At 44.5% G+C, this 15,527-nt stretch overlaps 1 protein-coding gene across 2 annotated transcripts in view; it reads left to right on the top strand.

The window, feature by feature from the left end:
- Positions 1-3,985: 3,985 nt before the first annotated feature.
- The window catches only part of SP1 (Sp1 transcription factor), a 34,699-nt gene continuing 23,157 nt past the window's right edge, over positions 3,986-15,527 (top strand). Inside the window, exons 1-3 of one of the 2 annotated variants that reach the window (XM_083353670.1) lie at positions 3,986-4,094; positions 6,700-6,788; positions 7,335-8,772. In XM_083353670.1, the coding sequence (XP_083209796.1) occupies positions 4,088-4,094; positions 6,700-6,788; positions 7,335-8,772 (1,534 nt within the window). In that variant the 5' untranslated portion in view covers positions 3,986-4,087. Of the gene's footprint in view, positions 4,095-4,346; positions 4,572-6,699; positions 6,789-7,334; positions 8,773-15,527 lie in introns of those variants that run through there. The other variant, XM_083353671.1, reaches the window with a different exon arrangement.

Below are 15,527 nucleotides of genomic sequence, written 5' to 3'. Positions count from 1 at the left end.
CAGTAACAAGTCCAGCTTGCTGAGCAACAAAGGTTACACTGGCATATAGATACACACCTGCAACTGCTCCTGCTCCTGGATCAACTACAGTTTTCAAATGTTCTTCAACAGGAGCCTCACTTAAAGTGTGTTGCAATAAGGTATAGGAAAGAAAGGGAACAAAGTGTTCCAGATGGATCATATGAGCAAAGGGCCTTCTGATCATATTTATTTATTTATTTATTTATTTATTTATTTATTTAATTCGATTTATATACCGCCCTTTTCCTGAAGGACTCTGCCACCCGCTCTTCAAGCAGGATTTGCAAGTCCAAGAGAACTCCCATTCTCCAAGAGAGTGCTGCATTCAGGATTAAAGATGGAAAATCCACGGCCACCTAAAGATTTAGGGACATGGCCACTCCGTCACAGGAGGGTAGACTTTAAGTATTTTCTTTCCCGTCAAGACAAGCACTGGGACAAAACCTTGACTGGATCACAAATATTCTCTTCTGTTCAATATCATTTGGTTGACCAAGCACAGTGATACATAGCTAGATATCATCAGTATATTCTCCCTGCTATCACCACCAACTGGAACTAGTCATGGAGAAAGGAGGTGAACCACTGCAAACATATACTTCCCATTCAGAAAACTATACGATTGATAGCATCCAAAACTGAGAGATCAAAGAATCCGGACAATAGCACCACACCATCCCTTCTCTATTATAGGTAATCAACAAGTACGATCAGTGCCATCACCATGCCATATCCTGGTCTGAAATCTAACCAAAAAATGATCCAGACAAATCACTTCCTCCCTTTGAAGCTACAACGCCCTTCTCCAAAACAGAGGTTGGAGACTGGATAAAGTTGCCCAGTACTGTTGCGTCCAACAATGGCTTTTTGAGGAGGGGACACACCATTGCCTCCCTGAAGGAAGGCAGGAAGAACTACCTCTCACTCAATGCAACATTCACTATCATATGGATCCAATCACAGGGAAACTCCCAAGGGGGGCTTCAGTAGTCCGCAGGGATACAGCATATAAATATATAGTATTTATATCTATGTTGAATTATTTCAGAAAACTATCCAATGAGTAGTGTTCAAAGGAATTCAAGCATAAACACAATCCAAACCATATGTCAATATTTGTACCATTCTAAATTCCTATTCAATTTTTTAAAAAAAACAAAAAACAGGGCAGGATTTTGGTTTGAAAAGTGTCAGCAGGCACACTTTTCTGAGGCTAAAGGAACCGTGGTCTTAAACCAGAGTTCCCCAACATTTCTGGCTTTGTGTACTGGCAAGGGAGGGGATGGTTCACGCAAGTGCCCGGTAAGCACCCCTGCAGCTCGATTTGCATGAGTGGTGTGCATGTGTGCCTGCCGCTCACGCAAATGGAACATACGCGCATGCACGCTGTTTATCTGAGGATGCACATGCATGCTTGTGTGCTCACCGGCCGCTTAGCAGCCAAGTTACAAAGCCCTTGCGGCCCACTAGTGGGCCTGGGCACACAGATTGGGGACCCCATCTTAAACCACAGTATGTCGGGCTGCATTCAGCATCCAAAATCATTTTCTGTAGCTTAAAGCAGTACTTTGCAGGTACTGAATTTGAAAAACTATTATATATCTATTATTAGAACCAATATTAAAATATTGGTAATCTGGTTAATTGCTGGAGAAGACTCCTGCAAGTCCCTTAGACTGTAAGGCATTCAAACTGGTCAGTCCTAGAGATCAACCCTGACTGCTCTTTAGAAGGCCAGATCTTGAAGTTGAAACTCAAATACTTTGTCCACCTAATGAGAAGGAAGGACTCACTGGAGAAGACCCTAATGCTGGGAAAGATTGAGGGCAAGAGAAGAAGGGGGCGACAGAGAATGAGGTGGCTGGATGGAAACACTGAAGCAGTAAGCGTGTGCTTAAATGGACTCCAAAAGATGGTAGAGGATAGGAAGGCCTGTAGTAAGTGTGTGCTTAAATGGACTCCAAAAGATGGTAGAGGATAGGAAGGCCTGGAGGAATGTTGTCCATGGGGTCGCAATGGGTCGGACACAACTTCACAATAACAACAACAATCTGGTTAATGGAAAATGTACACATATATAGCAAGGCATCAACTTTTGAGCTAGTACATTTGGGAAGATTTTGCCACCTGATTTATAGCATTTATATCGAAACAGACACAGACCTTTATTGTCATTTTTTACTGTGGGCACAATGGCACACATTAAAAATGACATTTAGTTGCTTACTTTCAAAGTGTACATATACCCAACACATTTAAACATACTATATACAACATATGTATAGACCTACACCCTTACTTATAAGTAACATATAAATATTAATCACTATCCATCTTGAATACGTAACAGGAGGAACCTTAAATGTTCACAAGGTTAATACAGTACTGTATGGAACAAAAACTGTGACTGAAACTGGATGTTTTGCTTTGGATACCACAAAGCCTCCTCCCAGAAGGTAACAAGGAAAACAGGTCGTGAAATGGATAAGTAGTGTCCCAGATAATCTTACAGACTCCGGTCAAGCAACGTTTATATGATCTGTCCTGGATAGAAAATAATCTTTTCAGCCATCCTCACCACTCTCTCCACCGCCTTCCTGTCTGAAGCAGTGATGCTTCCAAACCAGACTGTGATGCTGTTTAACAATCTGTTGTGTACCAGTGAACAAGAGGCCCTACCTGGGGAGAGAGGGTGTGTTTAGGGCTAGCATTTATTTCCAACTGGTCCAGAGCCAACATGGAGCCAATGCTAAAGTACTGCAGGAAAAAAGTGGGACCTATTTCTCAACGGATTCGTTTAGAATTACGGGGCCACTGTATGCCACGATACACAGATCAACTAGGATCGTATATCTTAAAAACGTTATTTTTAAAAAAAATGAACTGTAAAGTAGTGGCAACGAATGACGCATCACACGCTCTCTTTCAAAATGTGGAAAGTGCCCCTTCAAGAGACTTATTGCTGTCCTGAAAATGTATGCTTTACTAACAGGAGCAAGCAAAAGCTTCAGTATTGTGTACGCCAATCGCTCTTTTTTCTTCTTCACACCTTTCTTGCACTGACAGGCAAGAGAGAAATTCTAGCGAAACCACGGAATCATTGGCCAGATGCCAACCCCATTTCACCAATTCCCAGAAAAAAAGCTCAGGCGTCACTAGCCGTTACACAACACCTTCGTTAAATGGAGGCAAAAGCGGAACCTCGCTTTGCACATCCGAGCTAAAATGGCACCACATCCGTCACTTTTTGCTAAGGCTCACGAGCTTCGTCATCCCCATTGGCCAATTTAAGACCGCCCGCGTTCCTCATTGGAGTAGGCAGGTTTCCGCCTCCCTGTTGTTGCTGCCCTTCGGCTCAACTCTTAATCACTCCGAAAGACATCTTTCCCTCCCTACGCTCCCCGTAGCTGACTGCGCATGTCATTTCCTGTCTTGTCTCCTCCTCCTCCTCTTCTCTCACGGAAACCTCGCGCGGCCTTCTTGAGTTCCGATTGGGTTACAAGCAGGTCGGTCACGAGTCAAATTGGGCGATTTAATCATACGCGTGAAGCTTCCGAAAAGTTCGCGCGACAGCCGATTGGTAGACCGCGACGTCAGTTATTCCCGTCTCGTCGTCCTTTCCTCGCCCGTGTGACTCGAACTCTCGGTCCAAAGCTCCACCTCTCTCCATTGGGCGGAGCCTCCCTTCAGAGGCGTTTCCTGGAAGGGGGGCCGCCACCGAGCTCTTCGTAATCTGTTTCAATTTTCTTCAGCCGCCCCCCCCTCCCCACACACACACACACACACACATCATTCCTGCGCCAAGCCCCGCCTTGCTTTGCTTGAATAGTCGGAGGACACGTCATTCATCGGCAGTCCGGCCTTCCGGAGTGTCCTTCAGGCTTCGTGATTGGGCAGAAGGGCGGGAGGCGTGTTCCTGGGCTCGGGCCGTGTCGGCGCAGCTCCCTCCCCTCGCCAACCCTTTGGCGGTCACCGGTGGGGTTAGGCTGCCTCGTCACCGACTTCGCTGCCCCCGCCCCGCCCACCCCTCCGGCACCGCTTAGCTTAGCCTTCCCCGTCAGCCAACATGAGCGGTAAGGAAGGGACCATCGTGGCCGGGCGGGGGGCGCCGCCTTCTTTCTCTTTTTCCCGCCCCGCCCCGCCCAGCCCCCCGGGCGGGGGGATCCGAACGGGGGGAGGGCTAACGATTCTGGGGAGGGGAAGGCAGGCAGGAGCCGTGGCAGGGGAAGCCTTTGGGGGGGAGGGGCCCCGAGGAGGGGAGCGGGGCTTGCCACGGAGGGTGGAGGAAGCGGCCATTGGGAGGGCGAGTCGCCTCAGGGAGGAGGAGGAGGAGGATCGGGCGGGACCAGGTGGGGGCTGGAATGTCTCGCGCTGGAGAAGAAGCGGCGGAGCCGGATGAATCCTCCTCCGTCTACCTCTCTCGGGTGCCGGTGCCGGTGCCGGTGCCGCTGCTGCCCGAGGTTGGGAGGGCAACGCAGGCGAGGCCGGAGAAGGAGGCCGGAGAGAAAGTAGCAAGTGAAAAAAAGAAAAGCCTCTCTTGTGTGTCTTGTGTACGTATGCGTGTCCCTATGCCACGATCTACTCCCCCGCCCCCCTCACTCCCCCGCCCTCGCTTCGTCGCCTCAGAGCAGGGGGTCTTCAAACTTGGCCCTTTTATGACTTGTGGACTTCAACTCCCAGAATTCCTCAGCCAGCAAAGCTGGCTGAGGAATTCTGGGAGTTGAAGTCCACAAGTCATAAAAGGGCCAAGTTTGAAGACCCCTGCCTCAGAGCTTCGGGCCATGTGCAAAGCGCCTTTCTCCCGGCTGAACCCGGTTTAAGCTGGCGAGGGGGAGGGGAAGGGGCGAAACTCGTAGTTCCGGAGAGCCGTGGCGCTTCCAGCAAGGCCGGAGGCCGTCCTGAGAAACGAGAAGGGTTAAAGGCCTTCGTTTGGTACCGTGCCCCCCCCCCCCCGAAATATTAAGAAATCCACTTTTCCGTAGGTTTGCCTCTGCTCTTAAGGGGAAAAAAAAGGAGGAGGGGGAAAAAAAAGGCAACACCCCACCACCACCACCCACCCCCAGAGGCAACGACTCCGGATTTGCTAGGCCTCTTTCCTCCCTCTCCGGGCTTCCCTCAGGGAGGCGGGCGTCGTTTTTGTTAAGCTTGGCGGTGTTGGGAGGCTGGAGACTGAAGTTAAGGAGTCCTTAACTTCTTAAAAAGAGGAATTTGAACTGGGAAATCGTTACGTTTGGCAGGCAGGCTTTTGGCTTTGTGTAGGGCTTGGTGCAGAGTTCCCTAATTGAACCGTCTCTGCAAGTCAGAAGTTTGCATACTCCTACGCCCCTTGGGAGGGTGACTCATCCAACTAACTTACTTCCCCTTTCCTCCGAGCAATCCGACGCGTTTTGCGTTGCCTTTTTACCCAGGAGAGCCCCTTTCGTTAGGCCCGGACTGCTCTGCCATGCAGAGATGGAGCTTATAAAGAGAGCTGCCGAAGTGGAGCTGTTGGTTTTTTTTTGTTTTGTTTTTGTTTTGTCTTTTTGTTTTAATAATAGCAACACTTCAGGGAAAACCTAGTATTTTCATGGCGTAGTTTTTTTTTTAAAGATGTCTAGCCACCTTCACCACAGAAAGACACTTGTTAGGGACGCTGCAAAAAAAGAAGAAGCTGTAAACAGATCTCTGGAATTCATTTAATATACATTTCTGAACCTTGAGATCCGCTTGGTTTTGCATCATGGGATGAGGAAGCGGCGCCAAGGCGGTGCAGGGTGAGGGGAGAGGCTGTAAATATGATGCAATACCCATATCCGCCTAGGAGCAGGAAACAGTTTTGATCCGTACCTTCTCCCAGGGTGTTTTCTTTTTATAAATGATGTGAATGTATATTGTAGCAATTGATAGTCAAATCTGATTTGGTAGTAAGAGACCCTCTTTTAATATTTTATTCCTAGTCTTAACAATTCTTGATGGTCACACTGGCCCATTTTGTTGTTGTTTTGTTGTTGTTGATGTGCAATGCCTACAGCTTATCCGGTATGCTAATGCAAAGTTGCTCTTTACATTTTAATCACACTTTTTGTTGTACTTACTGTATATCTTGGCCTTTATTCAGAAAGATTGGAGAGTGGTATATCATAATCTTTTCTCATTCTCAGTCATGTAAGATGGCTCGGCTTGTTCACTATTTATTAAAAATGTGAGCGTAGGATTTTTGGAGGTACATTTGAATTGCTCATTGGATTACAGTGTCTTTATTGACACTTAAATTCTGGCTGGCTCAGGAATTCTGGGAGTTGAAGTCCACGAGTCATAAAAGAGCCAAGGTTGCCTACTCCTGGTGTAGTTCATTACGGTGCTAGATTACTTTAAAGACAAATTCTAAATGCAATATGTTTGTATGTATATTTTGTGTGTGTGTATGTATATGTGTGTATGTATCTCTAATCTATAATCACAATGCTTTACTTGGTGTAATACCACTTAGCGTCTGCTGAAGGCCTTCATTTTTAAATTTGTATTTTTGGATAAATCAAAAATCCTGGAGATCTCTTGCTGCACAATACGTTACATAGCATGGGAGGATCTAATGCTAAATTAGTTGTGTGCCTTTTTGCTTCCTCTTGAAAAACTACATGCTTTATATTTATTTAACTCTTTTTGTTTTTTCTTTCTTATCCTCTAATTTCTCTGCAGATCATGATATTTCAGAAGACATGGTGGTTGTCAAGACTGAGAAGGTGGATGAAGGCTGCAGTAATGATGGAGGAAACTGCGAGACCCAGGTAAGTAAGAATTCTGAGAAGAAGAGATGAGTTGGGGGGAAAAAATCACATTTTGCAGTAGAAAGATACCTTTGGCTTTTGATATATGTGGTGATGGAACATTCTCTTCTCTTTCTTTGGGAAAGGTGGGTTACTTATTTTTACAGTTTTAAAAAATCTTCAGTATTTTTGCAATCCTCTATAATTAAAAGTCACACAAGACAGGTTAGATTATGGGTTCATCAAAATTTTATTAGTATTTCTGTGAGTGTTGGAATTTGTATTTCCTCCTGAAAGATCGTTGGAGTGTAAAATTGCTTAACCCAAGTTCAGAGTAAACATTTCTGAGTAAAATAGTCTAACTTGAGTGATGAGGAATGTATTTCATTAGATGTTGGTTGTTGATGTCTTTATGTTGGTTAGGCCAGAGTGTACAATCCCTGCTGTAGGAGATTGGCAAATTGTCTATTAATTGGCTGCTTCCTTGTGCTCCTTGTTCTTGTTTTGTAAGGTCAACTGGGATGGCCAGATGCTTGACTCCTCTCTTGTTCTTTTATTTCCTGACAGGAGTCTCAGCCTTCTCCTCTGGCCCTGCTAGCAGCCACATGCAGCAGGATTGAATCTCCCAACGAGAACTCTGATGGTTTACAGGGTCAACAGGGAGGCTCAGGTGAACTGGACCTGGCTTCTGCAACTCAAATCTCCCAAAATGCAAATGGCTGGCAGATAATTTCCACTGCTTCCGGAGCTTCCGATTCTCCCAAAGATCTGGGGAATAACAGCAATGAAGAGAACGATTCCTCCTCCAAAAACCGAGCTGCCACCACTGGGCAGTATGTGGTTGCTGCCGCCCCAAATATGCAGAACCAGCAAGTTCTGACGGGGTTATCGGGAATGTTGCCTAATATTCAGTATCAGGTGATTCCCCAGTTTCAAACTGTGGATGGTCAACAGTTGCAGTTTGCCACTGCTCCCACTCAAGTTAGTCTCCAGCAGGATGCCTCTGGCCAACTGCAAATAATTCCAGGAACTAACCAGCAGCTCATTACAAACAGGTCTGGCACAGGCAATATCTTGGCTGCCATGCCGAATCTTTTGCAGCAGGCCGTCCCCATTCAGGGAGTAAACACTCTCTCAGGGCAAACACAATATGTCACTAACGTCCCACTGGCTTTGAACGGCAATATCACCTTATTGCCCGTTAACAGCCTCGCTGCCAGTTTGGCCCCCACGTCTCAGTCGGTCACTCTGAGCAATTCTAGCTCCCCAGAGAATAGCGCTCAGCCGGTTTCAATCAGCTCCTCCAGCGTGGCTGCGACTCAGTCCAGTACTGCCTCTTTTTTCACCAACGCTAACAACTACAGCACCACCACCACCACAAGTAATTTGGGCATCATGAATTTTTCTACTAGCAGCAGCGTGGGAACAAACGTCCAGGTGCAGACGCCACAGAGGACAAACAGCGCTCAGAATGCCGATGCTGTGCAAGCTGCAGTCCAACAAGGACAGCAGAAAGATATTGATCAAAACCAGCAGCAGCAGCAACAACAACAGCAGCAGCAGCACCACCAGCAGATCCTGGTGCAGCCTCAGCTTGTTCAAGGAGGACAAGGCGGCCAGACCTTTACTCAAGATGCCCTGCAGAACTTGCAGATCCAGGCGCTGCCCAACACTGGTCCAATCTTTATTCGAACGCCCACCGTGGGGCCAAATGGACAGGTCAGCTGGCAAACTATCCAACTTCAAAATCTTCAGGTTCAGAATCCGCAAGCTCAGACAATCGCTTTGGCTCCCGTACAGGGGGTGTCCCTGGGGCAAACTGGGAGCACCAGCACAACACTCACGCCCATAGCTTCTGCCTCTCTACCCAGCGGCACAGTCACTGTAAATGCCACTCAGCTATCCTCTGTACCAGGCCTTCAGACCATCAACCTCGGGGCCCTGGGATCCGGCATCCAGGTTCATCAGCTGCAAGGGCTTCCTCTCACCATAGCCAACGCCACTGGTAAGTAGGGGGTCTTCATAGCCCCTGTTGTTGTATTTCCATGTGTGTTGTTCGCTTTAAATTGCTATTAAAACAAAAGTTTTCATCACGGAAGGAATACATTGGAAGATAAAGGAACGTATACTGAAGGTTGGACGTGGAAAAAACAAGCTAAAAACTGCATTTCTAGTTCTGAAAATTTTCATGTCAAGAAATAACAGGCTTTTCAATTTTTTCTTTTAAGGCTATATGAATCTTGAAAAGCTGAAGGGACTGCCTTTAGAACTTTCAAAGTATAGGTAGTCCTTGACTTACAACTGTTCCATTTAGTGACCATTTAAAGTTACAACGGCGCTGAAAAACGTGACTTGTGACCATTTTTCACACTTATGACCTTTGCAGTGTCCCCATGATCGTGTGATCAAAATTCAGATGCTAGGCAGTTGGTTCATACTTAGGACTGTTGCTATGTCTCAAGGAAGGTCGTGTGATCACTTTTTACAACCTTTTGACAAGAAAAATCAATGAGGAAGCCAGATTCACTTTACAACCATATTACTAACTTATCAACTGCAATTCATTCACTTAGCAATTGTGGCAAGAAAGGTCGTAAAATGGGGGGAAACTCACTTAACAAATGTCTCACTTAACAACAAATGTTGGGCTCAATTGTGGTTGTAAGTCGAGGACTACCTGTATAGTGAGGAGATACAGTTGCAAGAAAAAGTATGTGAACCCTTTGGGATTACGTGGAGTTTTGCATGAATTGGCCATAAAATGCGCTCTAAACGTCATGTAAGTCACAACAATGGAAAAACAGTCTGCTTAAAATAATACTACACAAACATTAGCTGTTGTCATGTTTTAATTGAACATAAGATGGAAACATTCACAGTGCAGGGTGGAAAAAGTATGTGAACCCCTAGCCTAATGACTTCTCCAAGAGCTAATTGGAGCCAGGAGTGAGCCAACCTTAACTCCAACCAGTGTGATGATATTGGATGTGTTGCTGACAGCTGTCCTGCCCTTTAAAAACACACACCTGTTTTGGGTTTACTGGTCTCAAGAAGCACCGTCTGATGTGAACCATGCCTCGCAGAAAAGAGCTCTCAGAAGACCTACGATCAAGAATTGTTGACTTGCATGAAGCTGGAAAGGGTTGCAAAAGTATCTCCAAAAGCCTTGATGTTCATGTGTCCACGGTAAGACAGACTGTCTACAAATGGAGAAAGTTTAGCACTGTTGCTACTCTCCCTAGGCGTGGTTGTCCTGTAAAAATAACTGCAAGAGCACAGAGCATAATGCTTAATGAGGTAAAGAAGAATCCTAGAGTGTCAGACCTACAGAAATCTCTGGCACATGCTAACATTTTTGTTGACACATCTACAATAAGGAAAACATTAAACAAGAATGGAGTACATGGGAGGACACCACGGAGGAAGCCATTGCTGTCCAAAAAAAATATTGCAGCACGTTTGAAGCTTGCAAAAGAGCACCTGGATGTTCCACAGCACTACTGGCAAAATATACTGTGGACAGATGAAACCAAAATTGAGTTGTTTGGGAAAAACACACAACACTATGTGTGGAGAAAAAAAGGCACAGCACACCAACATCAAAACCTCATCCCCACTGTAAAACATGGCGGAGGGAGCATCATGGTTTGGGGCTGCTTTGCTGCCTCAGGGCCTGGACGGATTGTTGTCATTGATGGGAAAATGAATTCCAGAGTTTATCAGGACATTTTGCAGGAAAACGTACGACCATCTGTCCGCCAACTGAAGCTCCGCAGAGGATGGGTGATGCAACAGGACAATGACCCAAAGCATACAAGTAATTCAACAAAACAATGGCTTCAACAGAACAGAATACACCTTCTGGAGTGGCCCAGTCAGAGTCCTGACCTCAACCCGATTGAAATGCTGTGGCATGACCTTAAGAGAGCGATTCACACCAGACATCCCAAGAATATTGCTACACTGAAACAGTTTTGTGAAGAGGAGTGGTCCAAAATTACTCCAGATCGTTGTGCAGGTCTGATCTGCAACTACAGGAAACGTTTGGTTGAGGTTATTGCTACCAAAGGAGGGTCAACCAGTTATTAAGTCCAAAGGTTCACATACTTTTTCCACCCTGCTATTGTGACTTACATGACGTTTAGAGCGCATTTTATGGCCAATTCATGCAAAACTCCACGTAATCCCAAAGGGTTCATATACTTTTTCTTGCAACTGTATATCTAATATATGCTGTATTTTTTTAAAAAATAATTCTTCCAAGAACTGTCAGTTGTAACAATATATGCTCCTGTTGGGTCCTTAGAGCAGAAGTAGGGGGGGGAGAAATCTGTGCTCTATTTATTTTACTACGAAATAATGTTCAAGCTGGATTTAGATGGCCATTCATCGTATCAATGGTAACTGACTGTCACTATCTTCTATTTATCACTATATGAAGAGTTAGTCATCTAGCATGATTAGGTACTGTATGTAGAAAAGCTAATTGATCCCAGAACCATTTTGAAATAAGGTCTTGTGGCAATGTGTCAGAAGGCTCCCACTTTGCTTATCTTGGGGTAATTCCATGAGATTTTGGCCACTTCAAAGAAAATGTTTAAATATTAAATTTTCATACAATTTTAGGATCCTATCAATGTCAGCTGGTGGAGGGACCACATACAGTATACTATGGCAACCTTGTGCGCTGTGTGGCCAATCCCCAATTGATGTGTGGAGCCTCAAAATTCATTTGGTAGTGGGTGTAGTAACCTGCATAGAGGGCTAGATTGGCATCTGCTAATCTAACTGTCATACACCTTCCCAGTTGGATGAAACACATGGAAGGAATTTCAAGGCTGTAACATTGTGACACACATTGCTGCTGTATAGAATAAGGCCTGTTAGGCAGCAGCTTCTATACATTTGCATCCCATATGTGAATATCTGTGAAAGGATTGAGTTGAAAAAACAGGTCCTCTGGGATCTGCTGTAGCCTTTCTTAATTAAGTTACCTTCCAAATGTATTGGAATTGCAACTTTCAGAATCCCTATCTGGCAGATCCCTTGGAGCCAAAGTCATAATACCAGGGACATCAGAGTAAAGAAGACTGAACAAAAAACCAAGAGTGTAAAATATATTATGTCTATAAGGTCTTATGGTGTTGTATTCTTCCAAATGCCAAGTGATTGGCTCTGCAAAACATTCATTAATCATATGAGGTCTTTCCCCCCCCCCCTTCTTCTGGTCTTTATTATTGCATAGTATAACACAAGATGATTAAACCATTAGAGATCATTGAGTTCATAGTTTCCAGAGTTCACTTGAAATGGTTTATGCATTGCTGATTCCCTAATTCAATAATTCTGGGGGTGGAGGAGTAAAACACTTGTGATTTGAGGATTGCACATACAAAATGGGGGGAAAAGATAGGAAAATGCAAGAAATAATTTAGATGAAGTAGGGAAATAACGCATACAAATTGAATCAAAAGAGCCATTGATCTCAGGGTAACTTCTGGATGGACAACCTAAGCTTTTATTCTACATGCTGAATTGGAACTCACGCTGATGCTATAGAGAATTAAAATAAGATGAATTTAATGGCTGAAAACATCTCTTAATGCTAAGAAATTATTGACCCGTGAAAGTAGTACATGATGTGCTTTTAAATCATTGTGTGTTGTATTGAAATTGTTTGAAGTGGGGTGACTGAAAGGCTAGGCATCCCTCCACTGTGTTGCAGATTTTGCATGTATGAGGATAACAGAATAAAGTTGCCTTTCAGAACAAAATGGGGTGTGGGCAGGAAGATATTTATTTAATTTATATTATTGTTCAGCATATTTGATGCTCAGTCAAATATTTATACAATTAAGCAAATGTAATGTTAAATGGGCTTCTCATTTTCACCATGTGTAGAATTTTGGACTTTTTCATTGCAATGTATATGTTGCAAGGATGTGGCTACTAGTTCTGTTGCTTCTGTGAATGTAGGGATGAAATTCAGTGTGTCATGCTTGCTTGCTTGCTTGCTTACTTTATAGCAGTTTCCGAAACTGACCAGCCTGGATAAGAATTACTGAATGAGAAATCCAATAAATATTGAGAAGATGAGGGTCAGGAAGCTTGCATTACATTATAGTTGTGAGCTTAAGTTATGAATTTTTGTGTGTAAGGCCAGGGCTTTTCAACCAGTGGTACGGGTACCACCTGTGGTACGTTGGCACCTGGCAGGTGGTACGCGGCCATCCTAGAGGAGTGGTAGGGGGGAGGGGAATGAGCTGAACCAGTGGCAGCAGCGCACAAGCCTGAGTGAGAGACGGCTGGAGCTGCAGGGCTGTCGGGGCTCAGTGGAAGCGCCAGGATCAGCGCCAGTTTCCAGCTGGAGCTCGGCACTGATCCTGGCGCTTCTGTTGAGCCCAGAAGAAGCACCGATCAGCTGGAACGTTGCAGCATCTCCAGGGTCTTGTGATTTACATTCAGGTGCTTGGCAACTGGTTCATATTTATGGTCACAGTGTCCCAGGGCCATGTGAAGTGACCAAAACCTGCTGCAACCACCCAGCGGGGGGGGGGGGAATAAAAACGAAACACCACCCCACCCCACCCCTGCTGCCAATCCTCAACAGAAATGCTCACAAATGAAAACCTCGGACAGGAGGAAGAGCGCCACCGGGTGGGCAGGCAGGTGTCTTGCTCGGCTGTGGCTTGGGGGGCACTTTTTCCAGTGCCATTGTAACTTTGAACAGTCACTAAGCAAACTGTTGTAAGTTTAGGAGTACCTGTACTTCATCACTTTTTTCTTTTTTTGGTCATCAAATTTTTGACACCTTGCTAGGCAACTGGTGGTACTCGGTGGTACTCGGATGTTGCCATATCCTAAAAGTGGTACAATGGGTGAAAATGTTGAAAAGCCCTGTGTTAGGCATCTCCCTAAGGACTCAGGGCGGTGAACAGTGACATAAATATCACATGCACAAATACAGATATTGAAAACATTAATGTAGAAGATAAGTTACCTTAAAACAATAATTACAACAGAACCCGTCAGGTTCTGAGTTACTCTTTGTAGAAAAGCCCCGTTTAGTGCAGTAGGAGTTTGTAGCATCAGTAGGAGTTTGTAACATCAGGCTACAAACCAAAACAAAAAACAAAAAAACCCCACTGGATCAAAACCGGCCAGGGTGATCTTAGGTCTAGGTCAGGGGTGTCAAACTGGCGGCCCACGGGCCGGATGCATCACACGCAGGCCATGCCCACCCCAGCTCCACAAAGGCAAAAAAGGCGCTATACGTCATGATACGTCACGTGACACGATCGAGCTTGACACCCGTGGCCTAAGTCCTGCGATTTTTCTCCTTTTCTTAAGGACCACTAATAATTCTGTAATTGTACCAGTATTGATGCTGATGATCCCCGTAGCACTAATTGTTTTAGCTCGGCAATAGAGGGCATGCATAATTTGAAATAAATAGTTAAAACATGGGACAGATGAGGACAGCTGTGATCTTATTTTTGAAATGTCTCTTAACATTCAGAGTAGCATAAAGATTTACCCTTTAAAATAGCTACAAGTAGTCCTCAACTTAAAACAGTTCATTTAGGGACCATTCAAAGTTACAGCACCACTGAAACAAGGGACTCGTGATGGTTTTTCACACTTATGACCATTGCAACATTCCCATGGTCATGTGAACAAAATTCAGAAATTTGGCAACTGGTTAACTGACTCACACTTTTTTTTTTCATCCCATTTATATCCCGCCCTTCTCCGAAGACTCAGGGCGGCTTACAATCTAAAGCACAAATCGATGTGCTTAGCAGTAGCCTTCGTTCTATGTATATGCCTGCTTATTAGGGCTTTCGCCCCCCCCCCCCAAGCGGCATTATTACAAAGTCAGCTTAATTGCCCCCAACAATCTGGGCCCTCATTTTACCTACCTCAGAAGGATGGAAGGCTGAACTTATGACGGTTGCTGTGTCCTGCTGTCATGTGATCCCCTTTTGCAACCTACTGACAAACAAATTCAGTGGGCAAGCCAGATTCCGTTAACAACCCCGTTACTCCCTTAACAACTGCAGTGATTCACGTAACAACTATGGCAAGAAAGGTAAAAGGGGGCAAAATTCACTTAGCAATTGTCTCACTTAGCAACAGAAATGTGAGGCTCAATTGTAGGGGGGAGGGCTATCTGTATTTGTGAGTAGAAAGTATACTTTGTTGCAAACACTCCACATTTAACATAAAGAATGATGCAATAGATTTGTGCCATTGTTTTTTAAAACTAGCTCTTGGCCAGACATGTCAAATTCGTGACGTCATGTATCGGAGTTATTTCCCCATTGCCGGCAATGGGGTGGGTGGGGTTAAGACCGTGAAAATAATTCTGTTTGGAAAGCCTGTTTTGTTTGTTTTAATTCCTACTTTACATTCATTTTGGGGGATACTTTAAACTTAAGAGTTTAAAGAGAGCTACCATGTGCTGATAAACCCTGATTTAATGATACAGCTAGGAGAATTTTTTTAGATGGATTGGTATTTTCTTGCCTTTTGTCCTTTTTAATTATTAGGAAAGAGGCATTGGTAGAACAGAGAGATATGTGCACATTCAAGACTTTGCTGTATGTATTATGAGGTTATTGTGTATTAATTATTAAATATACAGATTAAAGCATATTTCTAGATAATTTCATGTTAAATTATCTAGTTTTTAGGTTACATGTGATTATAATACCTAAAGTTTATGACTGATCCTTTAAATTGAGTTTGACTGATTCT

Source organism: Vipera ursinii, assembly GCF_947247035.1.
Source record: "Vipera ursinii genome assembly, chromosome: 2".
Classification (NCBI taxonomy): Eukaryota; Metazoa; Chordata; class Lepidosauria; order Squamata; family Viperidae; genus Vipera; species Vipera ursinii.
This window is presented reverse-complemented; position numbering and strand designations above follow the sequence as displayed.